Source organism: Pongo pygmaeus, chromosome 21, assembly GCF_028885625.2.
Source record: "Pongo pygmaeus isolate AG05252 chromosome 21, NHGRI_mPonPyg2-v2.0_pri, whole genome shotgun sequence".
NCBI lineage: Eukaryota > Metazoa > Chordata > Mammalia > Primates > Hominidae > Pongo > Pongo pygmaeus.
In genome coordinates, this window is record NC_072394.2 from 37,622,113 (window position 1) to 37,640,436 (window position 18,324).

General features: G+C 41.0%; 1 protein-coding gene across 1 annotated transcript in view; it reads left to right on the forward strand.

Moving 5' to 3' along the window:
- The window catches only part of PROCR (protein C receptor), a 40,853-nt gene extending 22,925 nt beyond the window's left edge, over positions 1-17,928 (forward strand). The window contains exon 4 of the mRNA XM_054466774.2: positions 17,721-17,928. Coding sequence (XP_054322749.1) covers positions 17,721-17,731 — 11 coding nt within the window. The 3' untranslated portion in view covers positions 17,732-17,928. The remainder of the gene's footprint in view (positions 1-17,720) is intronic.
- The last annotated feature ends 396 nt before the right edge of the window (positions 17,929-18,324 follow it).

An 18,324-nucleotide genomic window follows, 5' to 3' on the forward strand; every position in this document is an offset into this window, starting at 1 on the left:
AATAGAAATTATGTGAAGTAAAAATATTTGCTGCAGAACTCAGTAGTAGAATGGAGATAACAGATGGATGAATGAATGAGTGAATTTGAAGACAGATCAATATAAATTATTCAATATAGAGATCATAGAGGAAAAAAATATTTTAAAAATGAACAGTCTACAGATATACCATCCTGAATGCACCTAATCTTGTCTAATTTTTGAAGCTAGGCAGGGTCAGGCCTGGTTAGGATTTGGAGGGAGACCACCTGGGAATACTGGGTAATGTAGGCTGTCAATTAAAACAATTTTTTAAAAATAATCAGACACCTACTATGTACCTATAAAAATTTTTAATAAAAAAATTCAAAAAGTAAATGAGAATAAATAAGAATAAAGAATGTGATGTTGGCCAGGAGTGGTGGCTCACACTTGTAATCTCAGCACTTTGGGAGGCCAAGGTGGGTAGATCACCTGAGGTCATGAGTTTGAGACCAGCCTGGTCAACATCATGAAACCCCATCTCTACTAAAAACACAAAAATTAGCCAGGTGTGGTGGTGCTCGCCTATAATCCCAGCTACTCAGGAGGCTGAGGCAGGAGAATCACTTGAACTGAGGAGGCAGAGATTGCAGTGAGCTGAGATTGCGCCATTGCACTCTAGCTTGGGTGACAGAGCAAGAGTCTGTCTCAAAAAAAATAAATAAAAGAAAGAAAAGAAAAAAGGAAGGAAGGAAGGAAGGAAGAAAGAAAGAAAGAAAGAAAGAAAGAAAGAAAGAAAGAAAGAAAGAAAGAAAGAAAGAAAGAAAGAAAGAAAGAGAAAGAAAGAAAGAAAGAATATGATGTTTTAGATATATATTAAAAATAGTCTGTGCACAGTGGCTCATACCTGTAAGCTCAGCACTTTGGGAGGCGGAGGTGAGCAGACTGCCTGAGCTCAGGAGTTCAAGACCAGCCTGGGCAACATGGTGAGACCCTATCTCTACTAAAAATACAAAAAATTAGCACGGTGTGGTAGCATGCACCTGTAGTCCCAGCTACTCAGGAGGCTGAGGCAGGAGAATCGCTTGAACCCAGGAGGCAGAGGTTGCAGTAAGCCAGGATTGGGCCACTGCACTCCAGCCTGGGCAACAGAGTGAGATTGCCTCCAAAAAAAAAAAAAAAAAAAAATTAACAGAGCCTCAGATACCTGTGGAAAAATATCAAAAGGTCTAATATTTGTGTCATCAATATTTCTGAAATAGAGGAGAAAGAGACTGATATGGAAAACTATTTGAAGAAATGATGGCTGAAAACTTCATAAATTTGGTTAAAGATACAAATTTACAGAATTGTAAAGCTCAGTGAACCCCAAAAGGATAAAAGCAATGAAAACCCCACCCACCCTAATCAAACTTCTGAAAACCAAATATTAGGAAAAAAATTTTAAGAGTAGCCACCAAAAAATGACATGTTACATATGGGGGAACAATAATTCTTATGACTGCAGATTTTTCATCAGAGACCATGGAAGCCAGAAGAAAATGGAATAACACCTTTAAAGTGCTGAAAGAAAAGAACTGTCAACTTGAAATTTTCTATCTATTGAATATTCCCTTTGAGAATAAAAGTGAAATAAAAACATTCTCAGATAAAGAAAGCCTAAAAGAATTTGTCTCCAGAACACCTGTTCTGAAAGAAATGCTAATAGATGCCAAAGTGAAATAATACCAAAGGAAACTTGGAACTACAGAAATGAAGGAAGAGCAACGAATTGGTATATATCTGGATAAAGATAGGTTGTTTTTCTTTCCTTACATAAAGTTATTTATGATCATTGAAAGAAAAAATTATAACACAGTCTAGGAGAGTTTCAATGTATGTAGATGTCATGGATAGGACAATGATAAATAACAGGGGGAAGGTAAAGGGACCCATATACAGGCATACCTCATTTTATTCATTTTATCGTGTTTTGTAGATATTGTGATTTTACAGATTGAAGGTTTGTGGGGCAAGTCTATCAGTGCCATTTTTCCAACAGTATATGTTCACTTCCTATCTCTTGTGTCACATTCTGGTAATTCTTGCAATATTTCAAACTTTTTTTCTTTTGTAGAGACAAGGTCTCACTATGTTGACCAGGCTGGTCTTGAACTCCTGGCCTCAAGTGATCCTCCGACCTTGGCCTCCCAAAGTGCTAGGATTACAGATGTGAGCCATTGAACTCAGCCCAAACTTTTTCATTGTTATTATATCTGATGCGGTGATCTGTGATCAGTGATCTTGGATGTTACTATTATAATTGTTTTGGGGTGTCACAAATCACACCTATATAAGATGGCAAACCTATAGTTGATAAATGTAGTATGTGTCTGGCTGCTCCACTGACCAGCTGTTCCCTCACTTTTCTCCCTCTTCTTGGCCCTCCCTATTCTGTGAGGCAAAATACATTGAAATTAGGCCAATGAATAACCCTACAATGGCCTCTAAATGTTCAGGTGAAAAGAAGAGTCATGGCTGGGTGCGGTGGCTCACGCCTGTAATCCCAGCACTTTGGGAGGCCAAGGTGGGTGGATCACAAGGTCAGGAGTTCAAGACCAGCCTGGCCAACATGGTGAAACCCCATCTCTACTAAAAATACAAAAATTAGCCTGGCATGGTGGTGGATGCCTGTAATCCCAGCTACTCAGGAGGCTGAGGCAGGAGAATTGCTTGAACCCAGGAGGCAGAGGTTACAGTGAGCCAAGATCACGCCACTGCACTCCAGCCTGGGGGACAGAGCAAGACTCTGTCTCAAAAAAAAAAAAAAAGAAAAAGAAAAGAAGAGTCACATATATCTCTCACTTTAAATCAAAACCATGATATGATTAAGCTTAGTGAGGAATGTATGTCAAAAGACTAGATAGGTCAAAAGCTAGGCCTCTCACACCAAATGGTTAGCCAAGTTGTAAATGCAAAGTAAAAGTTCTCAAAGAACATTAAGGCCAGGTGCGGTGGCTCACGCCTGTAATCCCAGCACTTTGGGATGCCGAGGCGGGTGGATCACTAGGTCAGGAGATTGAGACCATCCTGGCTAACGCGGTGAAACCCCATCTCTACTAAAAAAAAATACAAATAATTAGCCAGGCGTAGTAGCGGGTGCCTGTAGTTCCAGCTACTCGGGAGGCTGAGGCAGGAGAATGGCGTGAACCAGGGAGGTGGAGCTTGCAGTGAGCCGAGATTGCGCCACTGCACTCCAGCCTGGGCGACAGAGTGAGACTCTGTCTCAAAAAAAAGAAAATTAAAAGTGCTACTCCAGTGAACACATGAACGATAAAGTGAAACAGCCTTAATGCTTATATGGAGAAAGTTTTAGAGGTCTGGATAGAAGACTAAACAAGCCACAACATTTAAGCCAAAACCTAATCTAGAGCAAATCCCTAACTGTCTTTAATTTTATGAAGGCTGAGAGAGGTGAGAAAGTTGCAGAAGAAAAGTCTGAAGGTAGCATAAGTTGGTTCCTGAGGTTTAGGGAAAGAAGCCATCTCCAGAACATAAAAGTACATGAAGCTGCAAGTGCTGATGTAGAAGCTGTAGCAAGTTCTACAGAAGATCTAGCTAAGATCACTGATGAAGGTGGCTACACTAAACAACACATTTTCCATGTAGGCAAAACAGTCTTCTATTGGAAGAAGATGCCATTGAGGACTTTTTTTTTTTTTGAGATGGAGTCTCACTCTGTCACCCAGGCTGGTGTGCAGTGGTGCAATCTCGGCTCACTGCAACCTCCACATGCTGGGTTCAAGCAATTTTCCTGCCTCAGCCTCCCAAGTAGTTGGGACTACAGGTGTACACCACCATGCCCGCCTAATTTTTTGTATTTTTAGTAGAGATGGAGTTTCACCATGCTGACCAGGCTGGTCTCGAACTCCTGACCTCATGATCTGCCTGCCTCATCCTCCCAAAGTGCTGGGATTACAGGCATGAGCCACGGTGCCCAGCCAGCCATCTAGGACTTTTATAGCTAAAGATAACTCATTGCCTGGATTCAAAGCTTCAAAGCACAGGCTAACTCTCTTATTAGGGGATAATGCAGCTGGTGATTTTAAGTTGAAGCCAATGTCCATGTACCATTATGAAAATCCTGGGGCCATTAAGAATGATGTGAATTCTCTGCCTATGCTCCATAAATGGAACAACAAAGCCTGGATGACAGCATATCTGTTTATAGCATGGTTTACTGGATATTTTAAGCCCACTGTTGAGACCTACTGCTCAGGAAAAAAGATTCCTTTCAAAATATTACTGCTCATTGGCAATGCACGTGGTCACCTAAGAGCCCTGATGGAGATGTACAAGGAGATTCAGGTTGTTTTCATGCTTGCTAACACATCATTCATTCTGCAGTCCATGGATCAAGGAGTAACTTCGATTTTCAAGTCTTATTTAAGAAATACAGGCTGGGTGCAGTGGCTCACGCCTGTAATCCCAGCACTTTGAGAGGCCGAGGTGGGTGGATCACAGGGTCGGGAGTTCAAGAGCAGCCTGGCCAGCATAGTGAAACCCCATCTCTAATAAAAATGCAGAAATTGGCCAGGCATGGTGGTATGCGCCTGTAGTCCCAGCTACTTGGGAGGCTGAGCAGGAGAATCGCTTGAACCTGGGAGTCAGAGGTTGCAGTGAGCTGAAATCACGCCACTGCACTCCAGCCTGGGCAACATAGTGAGACTCTGTCTCAAAAAAAAAAAAAAAAATTCATAGGCTAGAGCTGCCATAGACAGTGATTTCTCTGGTTGATCTGGGCAAAGTAAATAAAAAGCCTTCTAGAAATGATTCACCATTCTAAATGTCATTAAGAACAGTTGTGATTCATGGGAGGAGGTTAAAAATATCAACATTAACAGAAATTTGGAAGAAGTTGATTCCAACCCTCATGAATGACTTTGAGAGGTTCAAGTCTTCAGTGGAGGAACTGCTGATGTAGTGGAAATAGCAAGATAACTAGAATTAAAAGTGAAGCCTGCAAATGTGACTGAATTCTGTAATCTCATGATAAGACTTTAATTAATGAGGAGTTGCTTCTTATGGATGAGCAAAGAAAGTGGTTTGTCAAGATAGAATCTACTCCCGTTGAAGATACTGTAAACATTGCTGAAATGACAACAAAGGATTTAAAATATTACATAAACGTAGTTGATAAAGAAGCATCCAGAATTGAGAGGATTGACTCCAATTTTGAAAGAAGTTCCACTGTGGGTGAGATGCTATCCAATACCATCACATGCTACAGAGAAATATTTTGTGGAAGGAAAAGTCAATTGATATGCAAACTTTATTGTTGTCTTATTTTAAGAAATTGCCACAGCCACTCCAATCTTCAGCAACCCACCCTTATTAGTCAGTAATCATCAACACTGAGGCAAGAACCTCCACCAGAGAAAAGATTATGACTCACTGAAGGCTCTGATGATTGTTCACATTTTTAAGCAACAAAGTACTTTTTAACTAAGGTATTTACATTTTAGACATAATGTCATTGCATAACATTGTATGCAATGTCTAATGTAATTAGACATAATGTTATTGCACATTTATTAGACTATAATATAGTATAAATATAACTTTTATTTATTACTGTTTTTCTTTTTAGACGAACTCTTTGCTCTGTCGCCCAGGTTGGAGTGCAGTGGCAATCTCAGCTCACTGCAATATGCACCTCCTAGGTTCCAGCGATTCTCCTGTCTCAGCCACTCAGGTAGCTGGGATTACAGGCATGTTGCCACCATGCCTGGCTAATTTTTGTATTTTTAGTAGAGACGGGGTTTCACCATGTTGGCCAAGTTGGTCTTGAACTCCCACCCTCAGGTGATCCGCCTGCCTCGGCCTCCCAAATTGCTAAGATTACAGGTGTGAGCCACTGCACCCAGCCTTAAACATAACTTATATATGCACTGGGAAACCTAAAACCTTGTGTGATTCACTTTATTGCAATATTCACTTTACTGAAGTGGTCTAGAACTGAACTTGCAATATTTCCAAGGTATGCCTGTAGTTGTGAGATGTCAGTGTTTTATTTGAAGTGTTAAAATATTGATTTTAAGTTAATTGTTAAAATTAGGTATGTGTATTATTATCCCTAGATCAACAGCTAAAAAAAAAAAAAACACAAAAGATATAGACAACCAATATATTAAATTGGAATATAAAACATATTCAAATAGTCCAAAATATAACAGGAAAGGGGAAATTGAGAGGCGAAAAAATGGAGGAGACAAGCAGAAAAATAATAAATTGTAGACCAAAATCCACTCTTATCAATAATTACATTAAATGTAAATGGTCTTTAAAAATGTAAATGGTCTAAACACACCAATTAAAAGACAAAGATGGCTGGGTGCAGTGGCTCACGCCTGCAATCCCAGCACTTTGGGAGGCCGAGGTGGGCGGATCACCTGAGTTTAGGAGTTCAAGACCAGCCAACACCGTGAAACCCCACCTCTACTAAAAATACAAAAATTAGTCAGGCGAGGTGGTACATGCCTGTAATCCCAGCTACTCGGGAGGCTGAGGCAGGAGAATCGCTTGAACCTGGGAGGCGGAAGTTGCAGTGCGCTGAGATCATGCCATTGTATTCCAGCCTGGGCGGCAGAGCAAGATTCCATTTCGAAAAAAAAAAAAAAAAGATCATCCGATTGGAAAAAGAAAACAAGACCCAACTATATGCTATTATATTTTATTTTATTTTTACTTCTCAAATGTTAAGGAAACCTATTTTAAATATAAAGATATAAATATAGGGAAATTACATAATGATAAAAGGGTCAATTCACCAAGAAGATAAACACTGAAATATAATATGCAACTAACAAAGATCCAAAATAAATGAAGCAAAAATTGATAGAACTAAAAGAGATATGGAAAAATCCACAGTCATAACTGGGAGACTCAATAACTCCGTTCTCAATAACTGATAAACAAATAGATGGAAATCAAAAAAGATATATAAAACCTGGATAACATTATCAACTGGTTTAATATAATGGACATTTACAAAAAACACTCCACCCAAGAACAACAGAATACATATTCTTTCCAAGTGCCCACAGAACATATACCCAGATAGATCATATTCTGGGTCACAAAATAAACTTTAACAATTTTTAATAAAACCACATAAAGCATGTTCTCTGGCTATACCAAAATTAAACAAGAAATCAATAATAGAAAACTCAGGCCGGGCGCGGTGGCTCACGCCTGTAATCCCGACACTTTGGGAGGCCAAGGCGGGCAGATCATGAGGTCAGGAGATCGAGACCATCCTGGCTAACACGGTGAAACCCCGTCTCTACTAAAAATACAAAAAATTAGCCAGGCGAGGTGGCGGGCGCTTGTAGTCCCAGCTACGCGGGAGGCTGAGGCAGAAGAATGGTGTGAACCCCGGGGGCGGAGCCTGCAGTGAGCCGAGATCGCGCCACTGCACTCCAGCCTAGGCAACCGCGAGACTCCGTCTCAAAAAAAATAAAATAAAATAAAATAAAATAAAATAAAATAAAATAAAAAATAATAATAGAAAACTCCCCCAGCCTGACCAACATGGTGAAACCCCGTCTCTACTAACAATACAAAAATTAGCTGGGCATGGTGGCGGGTGCCTGTAATCCCAGCTACTCTGGAGGCTGAGGCAGGAGAATCGCTTGAACCTGGGAGGCGAAGGCTGCAGTGAGCCGAGATCACGCCATTGCATTCCAGCCGAGGTGGCAGAGCAAGATTCCATTTCAAAAAAAAAAAAAAAAAAGACAAAGATTATCGGATTGGAAAAAGAAAAAACAAGACCTGACTATATGCTATCAGCAAGAAAGCTATTTTATTTTATTTTTACTTCTCAAATGTCTTATGGTTTAATGAAACCTATTTTAAATATAAAGATATAAATATAGGGAAGTTACATAATGATAAAAGGGTCAATTCACCAAGAAGATAAACACTGAAATATAGTATGCAACTAACAAAGATCCAAAATAAATGAAGCAAAAATTGATAGAACTAAGAGACATGGAAAAATCCACAGTCATAACTGAGAGACTTCAATAACTCCATTCTCAATAACTGATAAACAAATAGATGGAAATCAAAAAGGATATATGAAACCTGGATAACATTATCAACTGGTTTAATATAATGGACATTTATAAAACACTCTATGCAAGAGCAACAGAATACATATTCTTTCCAAGTGCCTACAGAACATATACCCAGATAGATCATATTCTGGGTCATAAAGTAAACTTTAACAATTTTTAATAAATTAAAACCACATAAGGCCGGGCGTGGTGGCTCACGCTTGTAATCCCAGCACTTTGGGAGGCTGAGGTGGTGGATCACCTCAGGTCAGGAGTTCAAGACCAGCCTGACCAACATGGTGAAACCCCATCTCTACTAAAAATACAAAACTAGCCGTGCATGGTAGCACATGCCTGTAATCCCAGCTACTCGGGAGGCTGAGGCAGGAGAATTGCTTGAACCCAGGAGGCAGAGGTTGTGGTGAGCCGAGATCGTCCACATAAATGGTGTTCTCTGGCTATACCAAAATTAAATAAGAAATCGATAATAGAAAACTCCCCCAGCCTGACCAACATGGCAAAACCCTGTCTCTACTAAAAATACAAAATGTCATTGCATAACATTGTATGCATTGTCTAATGTTATTAGACATAATGTTATTGCACATTTATTAGACTATAATATAGTATAAACATAACTTTTATTTATTATTGTTTTTCTTTTTAGACAAACTCTTGGGCATGATAGTGCGCGCCTGTAATCTCAGCTACTCAGGAGGCTGAGGCAGGAGAATCGCTTGAACCCAGGAGGTGGAGGCTGCAGTGAGCTGAGATCGCACCACTGCACTCCAGCCTGGGTAACAGAACAAGACTCTGTCTCAAAAAAAAAAGAAAACTCTCAAATATTTGGAAATTGTTAATATACTTCTAAATAACCCATGGGTCAGAGAAAAAATCTTAAAGTAAATCAGAAAATATTTGAACTGACTGAACATCAAAACAAAACATATCAAAATTTATGGGTTGCAGCTAAAGCAGTGTGTACAGGAACATTTATAGCTTTACATGCCTATGATAGAAAAAAGAAAGGCCTCAAATCATACTCTAAGCTTCTACCTTAAAAAACTAGAGAAAGAACAAATTAAACCTAAATCAAGCAGAAGAAAAAGAAATTAGAAAAGCAGAATTCAATGAAATTGAAAACAGAAAAAAACAGAGAACAATCAATAAAACCAAAAGCTTTGAAAAGGTGTACAGAATTCATAAACTTTTTGACAGACTTACCAAGGATAAGAAAGAGAGAAGACATAAATTACTAATGTCAGGAATGAAAGAGGGGATGTCACTTCAGACACTCCAGCTATTAAAAGGATAATAAGAGAATATTACAAACAACTCTATGCTCATAAGTTTGACAACTTAGATGAAATGGACCAATTTCTTGAAAGACACAAATTACCTAAACTCACTCCAGAAGAAATAGATAAGAGAAATAGTCCTAAATGTACTAAAGAAAATTTAATTCATAGTTTAAAATCTTCCAATGTAGAGAAGAAAACTCCAGGCCCGGATGGTTTCTTTTCTTTTCCTTCCTTCCTTCCTTTCTTCTTTCCTTCTTTCCTTCCTTTCTTCTTTCCTTCCTTCCTTCCCTCCCTCCCTCCTTCTTTCCTTCCTTCTCTCTTTTCTTTCCTTTTCTCTTTTCTTTTCTTTCTTTTCTTTTTTGGCAGGGACTCACTCCTGTTATTCAGGCTGGAGTACAGTGGTGCAATCATAGCTCACTGCAGCCAAGACTTCCACACCCAGCTAAATTTTTTTGTATTTTTAGCAGAGATGGGTTTTCACCATGTTGCCCAGGCTGGTCTCGAACTCCTGGCTCAAGCAATCCACCTGCCTTAGCTGCCCAAAGTGCTGGGATTACAGGCATGCGCCACCATGCCTGGCCCCCAGATGGTTTCATTGGGATATTCTACCAACGTTAAGGAAAGAAATAGTATCAATTCCACACAAACTCTTCCAGAAAATCAAAAAAACTTAGCTCATTTTATGAGGACAGCATGGTCCTGATGCCAAAATTTGAAAAAAATAACAAGAAAACTATAGAACAATACTTCACATGAACATATACCCCAAAACTTCAACAAACTATAAACTATTAGCAAATGGAATCCAGAAATATATATATATATATATATATATATATATATATATATATATTTAAATAATACTTCACTACTATGTGGAGTTTATCCTAGGTAATTTAGTGCTGGTGTAACATTAAAAAATAGCCAGGCATGGTGGCTCACGCCTGTAATCCCAGCACTTTGGGAGGGTGAAGCGGGCAGATCACTGAGGTCAGGAGTTTGAGACCAGCCTGGCCAACATGGTGAAACCCCATCTCTACTAACAATACAAAAATTAGCCGGGTGTGGTGGTGTGCACTGGTAGTCCCAGCTACCTGGGAGGCTGAGGCAGGAGAATTGCTTGAACCCGGGAGGTGGAAGTTGCAGTGAGCTGAGATCGCACCACTGCACTCCAGCTTGGGGGACAGAGCAAGACTCCATCTCAATAACAATAATAATAATTAATAAATGAGCATAATTCACCATATTGGCAGACTAAGGAAGAAAAAAACACATGATAATCCTAACTGATGAAGAAAATGCATTAACAAAATTTAAAATCCATTCATGATAAAAAAAAAAATCTCTCAGCAAACTAGAGAAGGAAACTTCGTTAATCTAAAAATATATATATATATTGGCCAGGCGTGGTGGCTCACACCTATAATCTCAGCACTTTGGGAGGCCGAGGCAGTCAGATCACCTGAGTTCGGGAGTTCAAGACCAGCCTTACCAACATGGAGAAACCCCGTCTCCACTAAAAATACAAAATTAGCCAGGTGTGGTGGTGCATGCCTGTAATCCCAGCTACTCGGGAGGCTGAGGCAGGAGAATTGCTTGAACCTGGGAGGTAGAGGTTGTGGTGAGCCAAGATCACGCCATTGCACTCCAGCCTGGGCAACGAGGACAAAACTCTGTCCATATATATATATATATATATATATATATATATATATATACATATACACACATATATATGTACATAGATACATATATCTACATAAACATATATACATATATGTATATGACCTCAGGTGATCCCCCCACCTCGGCCTCCCAAAGCACTGGGATTACAGGTGTGAGCCACTGCACTTGACTACAAATCACATTTCTAACAAAGGACTTGAATCCAGAATTTATTTTTTAACATTTTTAAAAATTTTTATTTTATTTTATTTTTGGTAGAGACAGGATTTTTGTATGTTGCCCAGGCTGGTCTCAAACTTCTGATCTCAGGTAATCCGCCTGCTCAGCCTCCCAAAGCACTAGGACTACAGGCATGAGCCACTGTGCCTGGCCTAGAATTTATAAAGAACCCTCAGCAGAGCACGGTGGCTCATGCCTGTAATCCCAGCACTTTGGGAGGCTGAGGCAGGTGGATCACGAGGTCAGGAGTTCAAGACCAGCCTGGCCAACATAGTGAAACCTCGTCTCTACTAAAAATACAAAAAAATTAGCCAGGCATGGTGGCGGGCACCTGTAATCCCAGCTACTCAGGAGAATGAGGCAGGACAATCACTTGAACCTGGGAGGCGGAGGTTGCAGTGAGCCAAGATGGCATCACTGCAGTCCAGCCCGGGCAACAGTGTGAGACTCTGTCTCAAAAAAAAAAAAAAAAAAAAACCTCTCAAAACTCAGAAATAAGAAAACAAACAATTTTTTAAAAAGGCAAAAGTTTTGAACAGGCACCTCACCAGAGAAGATATATGGATGGCAAATAAATATTTGAAAATATACTCAACATCATTTGTTGGTAGGGAATTGCAAATTAAAACCACAGTAAGGTATGTCTATACACCTATTGAAATTGAAAAAAATCCCTGACAATACCAATTGTTGGTGAAAAGGCAGAACAACTGCCACTCTCATATATTGCTGGTGGGAATACAAAATGATACAGCCCCTCTACGTTTCTTATAAAGTTAAACACACACTTACCATAGGCTCCAACAATCCCTCCTAGAAATTAGCCCAAGTAAAATGAAAATTTATGTTCACACCAAAACCTGTATGTGAATGTTTACAGAAGTTTTATTCATAATTGCCAAAACTAGAAACAACCTAAATATTCCTCAACTGGGAAGTGCAGTAACAAACTGTGGTACATCCATACAATAGAATATTACTCAGCAATGAAAAGGAATTAACTATTGATACACACAACAACACAGATGAATCTTAAATCCATTATGCCAAGTGAAAGAAGCCAAATTCAAAATACGACATATTGTATGGTTCCATTTTATATGACAGTCTGGAAAAGAAAAATCCATAGGAATAGAGAACATATCAGTGCTGCCAGGGCTTAAGGGTAGGGAAGGCTTTGACTACAAAGGGGTAACAAAAGGGAATTTGGGAAGGTGATTAACTGTTTTATTTTTTTGTTTGTGTGTGGTGGTGTTTACATAATTCTTTGCATTTGTCAAAACTCACAGAACTCTACACCAAAATGTAAATTTTACTGAATGTAAATTACAATTAAATTATATGTATGCATATCTATTATGTGTATATGTGTGTGTGTATATATATATATATATATATGAACATTTTTAAAAGCTTTTTCCCCTCATATTACTATCAAGTCACATCTCACAGATTTTGTATTTGTACAATTATTCTTTCTTGAGCCTGAAATTAGTTAGGACTGTTTTTTTTTTTTGAGATGGAGTCTCACTCTGTTGCCCAGGCTGGAGTACAGTGGTGTGATCTCGGCTCACTGCAACCTCTGCCTCCCAAGTTCAAGTGATTCTCTGGCCTCAACCTCCTGAGTAGCTGAGACTACAGGCGCTCACCACCACACCTGGCTAATTTTCATATTTTTAGTAGAGATGGGGTTTCTCCATGGTGGTCAGGCTGGTCTCGAACTCCTGACCTCAGGTGATCTGCCTGCCTTGGCATCCCAAAGTGCTGGGATTACAGGTGTGAGCCACCGCGCCCGGCCAAGTTAGGACTGTCTTCATTTCTGTTAACCTTCCATTTCCTCTCCTTCCACAAAACCTAAACTTTATTATTATTTGAAACATAATTTTTGAGTAAGTTATTCCTTCTGTCTCAAGAAGGTCCAATTCGTGTTATTGAGAGTGGTAAAATAATACACTACCTGCCCTGGGCACTTTAGTGAGAATCCATTTATTGGGTTAACCATTTATTGGATGGCAGTGAGCAGGCCTCGGAGTGGCCAGGACATAGGACAGATGCGCTTTGATGGGAGAGAAGGGAAGGAAAAGCCGGCAGCATAGCGATGGGGAACTAGAGGCCAGAGGTAGAGGTAGAGGGCAATGATCAGGGAGCAGAGATTAGAGCATGCCAAGGACATCCTGTGCTGACTTCACAGCGCTGGCTCTGGGTATAGGCCAGTCTCCTCCTGGAGCTTTCATTTTCTCTCTTCGGAATCTGTCAACTCTCTACTGCAATCTGTTCCACAGTTGTATAGCCAAAATCCTCTTCCTCTGTGTCCATTTATTCAACAAATATTTATCTTAACTGACTCTAATCACATTCTCTCCTGTTTGTCCTGCAGTGAAGCCCTTTTACATCTGCTTATCTCTTTTGATCCAAGGGAAAGAGAATTAACCCTGACTTCCAGAGAAGGAAATAGTCTCAGAAAGGTTAAGTGATTTATCTGAAGTTGCCCTTTTAATACTGAGTGCTGGACTCTCTCAGTATCCGTGTACTCTGCTGCCCCCTACCGTGAACATAGCAATAGGTTTTAAATCACAAAAACACACAAAACACTACACAACACTGCAAAGACTACAAGACACTACAAATAGTGCTTACATTTGTTCATTTAGCAAATATTCAGCTGGGCGCGGTGGCTCACACCTGTAATCCCAGTACTTTGGGAGGCCAAGGCAGGTGGATCACTTGAGGCCAGGAGTTCAAGACCAGCCTGGCCAACATGGTGAAACCCCACCTCTAAAAATACTAAAATTAGCCGGGCATGGCAGCACACACCTGTAATCCCAGCTACTTGGGAGGCTGAGGCAGGAGAATTGCTTGAATCCGGAGGCGGAGGCTGTAGTGAGCCAAGATCACACCACCGCACTCCAGGCTGGGTGATAGAGCGAGACTCCATCCCCAAAAAATAAATAAACAAATATTCATTGACAGCCTACTATATGCCAGAAATAAGCAGGTGTTGTCCTTGTGTTCATGGAGCTTATGGTGTAGAAGGGGAGATAGAATTACACAAAATAATTACTTAATTACAGTTTGAATAAATACAATGAAGTACAAGGTGCTATATGAGCGTATAGAATAAGGGTATGTAGCCTGGTCTGGAGGCTTAGGGAAATCTTACGTGAAGTAGAATTCATAGGAATAAATTATTGGTTGGCTATGGGGGAGGTTAAAAAGATATCAAGAATGCCTTCCAGGTCTCTGGCATGAACAACTGGGCAGATAGAGCACTGTTCCTAAGCAGGGGAAGCCTAGAGAAGGAAGACATTTTGAGTGGAAAGAATATGAACTTGGCTTTGGCTTTTTGCAGTTCAGGAATCCCATGAGACATTAAGGTATAGATGTGGAATAAGCAATTGGATTTAGGAGTCTGGGAGCAAGGTCTATGCTAGAAATAGAAAGTTGGGAGTTGTTGGGATACAGATTGTATTTGAAACTGTGGTCATGGATGACATTTCTTAGAAAATAATAGGAAGAGTAGAAGGCTTATAACTTCCCTGAGAAACTCCAGAATTTAAAAGGTCAACTGGAAGAGATGGAGCTAGCAAAAACTTAGGACAAGGGGCCAAGGAGGGGAAAATCAGGAATGTGCAATGATGCCAAAGTCAGGAGAAGTGTATTTCAAAAAGGAGACTGGTCAACCATGGCGGTAATTATGAAGAAATCAAGTGCAATGACTTTCTTGGTCTACAATGATTTTTTTGGTCTGCCTAGTGAAACTGAGATTCAGTTTCAGAGGACTAGAGGTGGAGAAGACTAGACCACTACCTCCTAGAAAACTTCCTAAAGGCCACCATAGCCTATGGTCTTCAACCAGTAGTCTTCATAGTCTTTTGCTTACATACCACTTGAAATAATTTTGATAAATAATGTGAGCTGGGCACAGCGGCTCAAGCCTGTAATCCAAACGTTTTGGGAGGCTGAGTCTGGAGGATCACTGGAGCCCAGGAGTTTGAGACCAACCTGGGCAACATAGTGAAACTCCATCTCTACAAAAATTTAAAAATTAGCCAGGTGTGGTGGTGTGTGCCTGTAGTCCTAGCTATTTGGGAGGCTGAGGTGGGAGAATTGCTTGAGCCCAGGAGTTCAAGGCTGCAGTGAGCTATAATCATGCCACTATACTTCTATCTGGGCAACAGAGCAAGACCCCATCTCTAAGAAAATAAATAAATAAAATTTTTAAAAAACATTAGGCCAAGTGCAGTGACTCATACCTGTAATATCAACATTTTGGGAGGCCAAGATGAGAGAACTGTTTGAGCTTCGGAATTCAGGACCAGCCTGGGCAATATAGTATGACCTCATCTCTATGAAAAATTTTTAAAAATTAGGTGGGTGTGGTGGCACACGCCTGTAGTCTCAGCTACCTGGGAGGCTGAGGCGGGAGGATCACTTGAACTCAGGAGATCGAGGCTGCAGTAAGCTATGGTTGCGCCACTGCACTCCAGCCTGGGCAACAGAGCAAGGCCTTGTCTCAAAACAAACAAAAATATATACATATTTTTAAAAGATAATAGAAGGATATTTTCTGAATCTTGTATTTTTAGCTGTCCCCAATTATGAGGTTTTTTTTATTGCCCAGTGCAATGTATCATTCAGGGTGGGCCAGATATATGCCTTTCTTTCTTTTCTTTTTTCCCTTTTCTTTTTTTTCTGAGATGGAGTCTCACTCTGTTGCCCAGGCTAGGGAGCAATGGTGTGATCTCGGCTCACTGCAACCTCCACCTCCAGGGTTCAAGCGATTCTCCTGCCTCAGCCTCCCCAGTAGCTGCGATTACTGGCACACGCCACCATGCCTGACTAATTTTTGTATTTTTAGTAGAGACGGGGTTTCACCATGTTGACCAGGCTGGTCTTGAACTCCTGACCTCAGGTGATCCGCTCACCTCAGCCTCCCAAAGTGCTGGGATTACAGGCGTGAGCCACCATGCCCGGCCTTTCTTATGAAGACTAGCAGAACTACAATTATGAAGAAAAAGTCAGCTTGGAGCCTCAACCCCAGGAACTTTCTCAGGTGGAGCACATCTGGAAGTTGAGGATCTGGAAATGAATTTCCTTAGAGATATCCATGCATGAGTACCCCTTACCAAGCCTTCATGTACTTTACGGCTATTGCATACCCCATTTGAAAACCAGTGTTGCAAAGGATTGGGGGCAGTCTGAAACTACTGGGTTCCTGGAACCTGGCACTGATTAATGGGGCCAGTGGGCCCTAATGAGATTACACCTCCATTTTAAAAGCGTGAAAGGTATAAGGAGATTCAGAGATAGGTGTAAATGGCTGCAGGAGCCTCCAAAATTTTCAGGTCCAGGTATCTCCCACCCGTTCAAAGGACTGTCTGATACTATTCCATGGCTCCTGGAATGCAGAACCAGTCATCAGGACCTGCTGGCCTCTATGAAATTAAGAGTCCAGTCAGATTTAACAACCTGAAGATGAGGTGTAACTGTGAAGCAATATATGGCTGATTTTTTAACACACCCATCCAAACACATCCACTCCAGCTGATTCATTCTCTCAACTCCCATGTGCTAGGTAATGTATGAGATGCCAGAGTTAGCCAAAAAACAAACAAAGCATAGTCCATAGGCCAAGCCCTGCAGAAACTCTAGGAGAGAAACTTTTAAACAAATAATTATAAAAACACTGTGATCGGCTGGGCGTGGTGGCTCACGCCTATAATCCCACCACTTTGGGAGGCTGAGGCAGGAGGATCACCCGAGATCAGGAGTTTGAGACCAGCCTGGCCAACATGGTGAAACTCCATCTCTACTAAAAATATAAAAAAATTAGCTGGGTGTGGTGGTGCACAACTGTAATCCCAGCTACTCAGGAGACTGAAGGCAGGAGAACTGCTTGAACCTGGGAGGCGGAGGTTGTAGTGAGCCGAGATCATGCCACTGCACTCCAACCTGGGTTACAAGAGTGAAACTCTGTCTCAAGAAAAAAAAAAACAACACTGTGATAAAGAGTTAATAAAACTATGTGCAAGAGCTGGGGGAGTACTGAAGAAAGAATGATTTGAGTAAGAACTTTGTAAGACTTTGGGAAAACTTCCCAAAGGAGGTCACATTAGAGTTATTTATTGACAGGCGTGTAGTACATCATAGAGAAAAAGAGATGGCGGTGGAAGGATGTTCCAGGCAGGGGACGCAGCATGTCACATGGGCAGCCAGCGTCCAAGTGACACTCAAGGGGCAAGACCTGCTTCATGGGCTTGTGACCTCTGTAGTCACACAGGGCCCCCCTCTTAGAAGGGCCCTGACGCTTGTTTTAATGTTCTGCTGTCATCATTTTGATGACATTTCCTATTTCCTCTGAATAGGAATTCAGAGGAAGGAGGAGAGAGGTCAAGGAGACTTCCTAAGCTGAACTGTGCTCTCCAGCCACCCTCTCATTTATATTTCCTTTCAGATCTCTACTAAGAATGTCACTGTGGCCGGGCACAGTGGCTCACTCCTGTAATCCCAGCACTTTGGGAGGCGGAGGCAGGAGGATCACTTGAGGTCGGGAGTTCGAGACCAGCATGACCAACATGGAAAAACCCGCTCTCTACTAAAAATACAAAATTAGCCAGGCGTGGTGGTGCATGCCTGTAATCCTAGCTACTCGGGAGGCTGAGGCAGGAGAGTCACTTGAACCTGGGAGGCAGGGGTTGCGGTGAGCCAAGATCGTACCATTGCACTCCAGCCTGGGCAACAAGAGCGAAACTCTGTCTCAAATAAATAAATTAATTAAATTAAATAAAAAATAAAGAATGTCACTCTTCTTTGTTCCTGTATTTTCTTTTTATGTCTTTATCTTTTGGGTAAATTTGCCTGGCTTCAGGGCGAGGGCCCTCCAGCACCAAGAGCTGCCTAGTACTGCAGATTCTTATGACCACTCAAATATTTCTTTCCTTTATAAGAAACAAGCAACTCTACCCTATGGTTGAGCCAATATGTCAGTTTCTTCCTATCCAAATGGATGGCAACCTGACATCTGCAGTGAGAGGCCAATGCAATTTCGTAGGGGTAGG